Consider the following 6,957-nt stretch of genomic DNA (forward strand, 5'->3'; position numbering starts at 1 on the left):
GCAGCATGATCTGTGACCAGAGATCCCTCGCAGGTGGCTGACACTTCAGTCACTCATCCAGTCTCTCCTGGTGCTGGCACCACAGATGGATGGGCCCTTCAACCTGTGGTCTGACCCCATTTGCTGGCTCTCAGCCCCCCATACACACACCTGCACACTGAATAGAGAGCCTCTTACCTGGGTAAGAGTTAGAAATGGGTTTTAATAAGAGTTATAGGATGGTTGAGGTTGGGAGAGACCTCTGGAGGTCCTCTGGTCCAAATCCCCTGCCCAAGCAGGGCCACCTAGAGCTGGCTGCCCAGGACTATGTCCAGACACCTTTTGAATACCTCCAGGGAGGGAGACTCTACCACCTCTGCCAGCACAGATAGGATGAACTGTGTTGATCAGACGCAGGATGTGGCCAGACAAGTGTACTGACCAGCAAACTGCTTATGCACAACTGGCCGTTTCTATCCCCTTACTCCTCTGTTTTCCCCACACTTGTTCCTTCTCAAATCACTTAGGTCCACCCATTTTCCCCACCTTTAGTTCCTTCCTCAAACATTGCATAAGTCTTGTGTAACCCCAAAATGAGTTTCTCCTGCATCCCACCCCTGGGCTGCAACCCTCCCTTAGTCCAAAACGTTACCAGGAGAGCTGCTTTGGGTAACACATAGTGATGGGTTTCACACCTGAGTAATGGGGGTGATGGCACTGCTGGGACAGCCCTGGGAGGGGCCTGGGCAGGATGTGTTTGTTGTTTGCCTGCCCATCATGTTCCTCTGGGCTTGTGCGTACCCGACTGCGATGCTTGGCAGTGGTGAAGTGCCTGCTGGTGAACTTGTCGGTGTGACATTTAAGGTTGGACTTGATGATCTTAGCGGTCTTTTCCAACCTAAATTATTCTATGATGCTCCCGGGCCCATCCCAGCAGCCACTGATGGGACAATAATTCCTGGGATGGCCCTGGGAAAACCCAAGGAGGGTGTTCTTTGGGCTCCCTGTGCTTTTCTGCATGCGTGCAGACAAGCTTTTATTGCTTAACCTGACAGGACAGTCTGCAGTTACTTGTAGGTAGCAATGTTGGTAGTGCTACAAACAGATCTAAAGCAAAAAGAGAGAGCTACCAGCAGCATCTCTAAGGCTAGCAGATGGTACAGGATGGATTGTGGGGGAAAAAGAAGGCTGTATAGTGTTCTAGACAAAATTATTCCTCTGTACATTCAGAGATGGGGGGCAGGGGGAGTTAAATGAGTAATGCTTGTCTTGGCTATTAAACTTCATTATGTTCGTAGTGGAAATTTTTTGATAAAATACGTTACGAAGAGCTTTTGCCACTTCATGTTTACAGTTTTGTCATCCTAATACCTCAATGTTGATATTCTTTACTTCTGAACATAACGTTGCCGTATACTTAAATATTCAAGACCAGGTTGGACGGGGCTCTGAGCAACCTGATCTAGTTAGCAGTGTCCCTGCTCACTGCAGGGGGGTTGGACTAGATGACCTCTAGGGGTCCCTTCCAACCCAAAACACTCTATGATTCTATGATTCTATGGATATTACCTGGGAGAAACTCCAGTGGAGGCACTGAAATTACATCAGTGTAATTAAGAGGAGGAACTACCCCAACGAAAAAAAAGAAAAGATAGGTGAAAATAAATGCTGGCTACCACATCTCTCAAATGCAAGTGTTCTGCTGTGCGAAAGTGTAAAGTGAAAGCTGCCTGGTTCCTAAGGAGGCACATGACATGTGCCATGGCACTGCTGCCCCGTACAACTGCAGAAAGGCAATCTCCCATGCATGCCTCTAACTTCCAGTCGACAGTGTCTATCAAACCACCTTCCAGACAGAATTTTTACAGTGTGGAGGCCCTGACAGCCAAAAGTAGGAGGACTGCGATTTCCCTCTAGTCCTTTTTAGGTGTTGCAAGTAGAACTGTTACTAACAGATCTTGAAAAGGAATGGCAAAAGGCCAGGCTAGCTAGAGATGTTTGGAAAACGAACATTGCCATTGCATAATATTGGGAAAACTGAGATTGCTATTTACAGAGTGCTTACGCTGTAAGATCAGAAGCTGTTCCACATGAGATTGTCTGTGTTTCAGTACTCCTACATACACAGTGGAGGTTTTATCAGAACAGGATTCTCCAAAGATGAAGACAAAAATCCAATACCAAACAGGCCGTACAGAAGTGGAAGCTCCCCTACAAAAGAGCAAGAAGCGTTCCCCCTCCCCATCACAGCATAATCCCAAATCAACTCTTCAGGTAAATTACAAGAGCATCCAAACGCTAGTCTTCTTGTAGATCTTGTGATCTGAATCAGTCATAACATCCTTCCTCATTTGCAGCACAAAAGGCCAGAGTAACAGCTCTAAGAGCTCTTCAGGACATCTCTACAGATGAGCAGCCACAAGGAACACTGAGGTGGGAAAACACAGCCAGCAATGCCACAGCCACCCTTCGTGGCACAGAAAGAACATTAGATATGAACATCAAAGGTCTTACATTCACTCAAGAAACTGAGAACTGAAGTTCAAACTTAGCCTTGTAGCAGAGCCTCCTTCTAACAACAGGTTTTTAAATGAATGTTTTTATACAACTCAGCTTTTTGTGGGAACATTTGATCAGACAGAAAAGTAAAGGTTCCTCAGTCCAGTGGGAGAGGTTGCACTCCAGAGTCATCAACGGCCAGTTCCCAGGGCACCAGCTGAAGCTGACCTCAAGTCTGTGTTCTCTACGATCCAGTGAAGGGAATTGATCCTTGCTTCTCCCACGCATCCTTTACACATATACAGGTTGTTCTCTCTGGTTTCCTAGGGAAGCTCCTAATGTACAAACTGAATAAAAAACCTAGAAAGTCTTAGCAAGGATTAACACTGAAGACAAAAGTATGACTGAGAGTAAATCTTTCACATGGCTTTCCAACCTCCTTCTGGTAACTGTGATGGGGACAAGTCAATAATTAATATGAATATCTCTCAGCCTTTACTGCAGCACACCTGTGAAATAGGACATTATTATCCTCTGTAGAAAGATAGGAAACAGACTGAGAAATGCGAGGTGCAGCCTCAATCAGTTGGTCCATTTAGGGTGCTGCAATAAAAGTGCAGAGAATCTGGAGGAATCAAACTGGACCTACAAGGAGAGATTGAAACAGTATTTAGAACAGTTGAGACAGAAGTATGGTATCTTGGGGGAGGTAATAGGTTTCAAATATGTCAAAGGCTGCTGCAAAGAAAAAATAAGCATTCCAGGTTCCAGGTCCTTTGAGGGCAGGACAAATAGAAAGGATTTGATTTTTTTCCTGTTTTGAAACTTAGGTTAAACATTAGAGAAAAGTTTTAGAGGTAAAGTCAGTTCAACAATACAGCAGATTGCCTGGGGAGGCTGCAGAAGCTGCACTGCTGGGAGCCTTCAAGAACAGGTCAGCATCCTGGAAGGGCATGGGCATGCACTAACGCAAATTGATGTTACCTTAAGGCAGAAGACTGAACTTTTGGCATGCTTTCCTGTTCAAAATTTAAAGACAAATTCAACCCTTTGGAGTAATCAGTAGCAAACTGAACTTAGATCTCTGGAGGCCCAACCTGTTCTCATAATTTTGATACTACCCTACCAGCTAACAACCTGCAACTTCACCTACCTCCAGAGCATGGAAATGTAACAGCTTTCCTACTACAGTGGCATAGCTGATAAAACCAGAGCTGGCACAAAGCAGAAGAGGTATTTACATTCCGACCATCAGTTGTGATCACCTTGCAGCACACGGGGCTGACAGCAGCAATAGAACTCAATTCAGGTAAGACATAAGGCGGAGGTACGTCGTCATTTCTCCAACACCAGCTGCCTCTCCCGGATTTGCCTTGCTGTCACAATACGTACAGCACTACACAGGAGTCTTTGTAAAAAAAAGATTAGGCTACCTACTCAGTGTATCATTCTTCTGCCATCCTTCAAATTCTGGTGAACTTTACCTTCAAGGCCAAACTATCAAGTAGATCGAATACATAAGGAAAATAAAAACATACCTGATTAAGGCTTATTTTTAAGGAAGGCATAAGGACTACAAATACTTACAGGCTTCACATTTTTCGGGAAGATTTAAGTTACGTATCGGTTTCATATGTTTTGCCTAGCTTCTGCATTTTGATCAACTTAAATGATTTTCACTTTCCCTGTCTAGTTAGCTTGCCATGGGCTAGCCCTGTGTTAGAAATGAGAACACGACAAGCAATGGTGAAGTGAAAAAGATTCTCCAACCAGATGCTTACCTCTTGTCCCATGTTCCTTAAAAGACTGAAGGTTTGAAATTCATCTTAATTAGAATTAAACACTATCCCGCACATACAACTAGAGAGAAGGTTCCTAGAAATATTTTGATTAATGTAAAGATTAAATCTTTGTTCCCACGTGTTTAACAGTGAATGTGCAGATAATTCTTTGCTGCAGTGAATGCAAATTTGCCAACGTCCTTCCTTTTCACATGCCCCTTTTTTGTCAGTAACCAGTTTATTTCATGCCCAGCATCAGCACAATGCTGACTCCCACATTTGCTTTAAAAATCAGACATAATCAAGGATGAAAGAAATCTCTTTCTGTAAATAAATTTATCATAGATTCAAGCTGAACAGGATTCTTGCGTTTAATGCACACACACAACTGAAACATGACAGCCCAAAGATGTAGAGACCAAGAGGCAGTCTATTCTCTCCTCCTCTCCACCTCCATCCCCCCCTTTGAAAACCCTATCAGTTCAGTATCCACAGAAAAAAAAAATTAGCAGACCAAATGGCACTGCAGGATTTTTGTGGGAGTAACGTACAAGCCTCTTTTTTAGTCTATAGAGCTCTGAACTTGAGTGCTCAAAAATACCTTGGAGGAGAGCACTCTGGAACAGAGAGCTCCTGGATGTGGCCCTCTGCATTTCCCTAAAAGCCAGCAGAGTCCAGTGGCGCTGCAACCTTAGCTGGGCCTCACCAAAAAAACGGCCCAAAGCTCCAACTTTTTCTATAAGCATCAGAGCCTCCTGACTATTCTTTCAACCAGGAATGTTGCAGGCTAAAAACCTGCCAGGATACAGTTCCTTCTGGTGAGGGGTTCTCCTCTTGCTCCATCTTTTCTAATCTCTGGACACACAGACAAAGCATTCAGTCACAAAGGCCACAGGTCTGTTATACAATCTGCAGCCAAGGCCCTCTATTCTTAGCTTCAATACTTTAGCAGGCTTTCCCACTTAGAAGTTTCCTGAAAGCAAGGATGGACTAATGGAGCCCAGAGTTGCTTTCCTTTCTTACTGAAGATCTACACTCCCTCACTGCAAAGGTGAGAAAGGAAGAGTGAGTTGGCGCATCTGCCCTCCAGTGACCTCAAGTATCTTGCACAACTGCAATATATTTGTCTTTGTGGTTGGGAAGCAGCGTAGAAGCATGCAAGACACTGGGAGGGACAGGAAGCATTAAGTGATACCGAGATGACAGGTTAGTGCTAAGGACTGACAACTAACGAAGGCCTGGTTGCTGCAAGCACTTTCCATTGTCCACTATCGACCAAACGATCACTGCTCTCACACAACGCAGATAATCAGTGCGTCACTCCCATAAATAGAAGCGCATCCTGTACTGAAACACTGACCTAATAATTTTCCAATATTTAAAAGACCAGACTTTAGCCAAAGCTCAGTTGCTCCCCAAATTGTATTATTTAAAAGGAAATCAATCATGTTGAAGTTTCTGAGCAAATGGAAGGGTTCTGCGTTTGCCTGGCAGTGGCAGAAGGAGCACAGTGGCACTGCAGAAGAAGGGCTGGAGGGGAGAAAAACATTAATATCTACTCGGTCACAGAAACAGCCATTCAGCCACACTGTACTCAGTATAAGAGCACCTGAAATGCATGCTAGATCTTACATTCTACACTGCTTTGTCCAGCAAAGCCAACAGAAATGTAGTTTTTATATCTATTTCACAGATATTGCAGGCTCAATATACACATACACATACTAAATTACAAGCTGGCGCCAAGCAAGAACTTGTCATTATGCACTTAAGAGAAAGCAGCTTGATGCTGTATGGTAGAGCTAACTACACACATCCCCAGTGAGGGCCACCTCTTCATGTCAGTCACACAAAACCTCCCCACAAGGGAAGACGGGCAGGCTCACGCTACATAGCACAAAGACAAAAAAGGCTGATTGTGATGGATGTTCCATCTCTGCACCACTTAGCATCAGAAAGTACCTCTGTAAGAACGGAGTTCCAAGGGCTGAAGAGCTTCATTTCGGTTAGCATGTTCACAGCACAAAATTATTAACAAATTCTTCTTTGCAGAATAGAAAAAAACCCAAACAAACAACACAACAAAAAAACCCACAGCACCTTTGTGGACCACTTCTGGACTACAACTGCATCATTACCTAAGATGCAGAACATAGTTTTCTTCAAGTTCTGAAAGATTCAACAGCACCAGACAAACCCCAGCAACATTTACACAGGGATTTTCTCCACCAGCATAATGTGAACACTTACCAAATACAAACCAAGAAAAGAAAAAAAACCCCACTTACCAAATACAAGCAGCCTGGAGTTTTGCTGCAGGCAACAGGTCAGCTGTCGACTAAGCAACATTGACGCCATTTTATCTTTTCCTTACTCAAAAAGACTCAATCTTGAGAGATTTCCTTCTGGCTGACGTTCTGAAAAAAAGAAAAGCAAACACTTATTTGTGTCCCAATGGACGCAGCCACTATTACCATGCCATTAATTTCTATTTCTCCTTTCACTAATTCCAATCCAAAGAAACCAAAAGCATGCTTTGATGGGTTACTGCTGATGTTCAGAGCAGTCTCAGGATTGAGACCCAAGTCTGATGCTAGGTCTTGTTGAGGCAAATGACTTCTAGGTTAAATCTATATCTCCCAGCTTTAGCTGGGCTGGGGGTAAAGATCATTATCTATTTTCCCTTGCCCTTCTTTAC

General features: G+C 43.9%; 1 protein-coding gene across 1 annotated transcript in view; it reads right to left on the reverse strand.

Moving 5' to 3' along the window:
- ABAT (4-aminobutyrate aminotransferase) overlaps nt 1–6,617 on the reverse strand; it is a 38,485-nt gene extending 31,868 nt beyond the window's left edge. Inside the window, exon 1 of the mRNA XM_009640332.2 lies at nt 6,548–6,617. Within this exon, the coding sequence (XP_009638627.1) occupies nt 6,548–6,617 (70 nt within the window). The remainder of the gene's footprint in view (nt 1–6,547) is intronic.
- Between the last annotated feature and the right edge of the window lie 340 nt (nt 6,618–6,957).

The sequence above is a fragment of the Egretta garzetta genome, unplaced genomic scaffold (assembly GCF_000687185.1).
Source record: "Egretta garzetta isolate BGI_Z169 unplaced genomic scaffold, ASM68718v1 scaffold176, whole genome shotgun sequence".
NCBI lineage: Eukaryota > Metazoa > Chordata > Aves > Pelecaniformes > Ardeidae > Egretta > Egretta garzetta.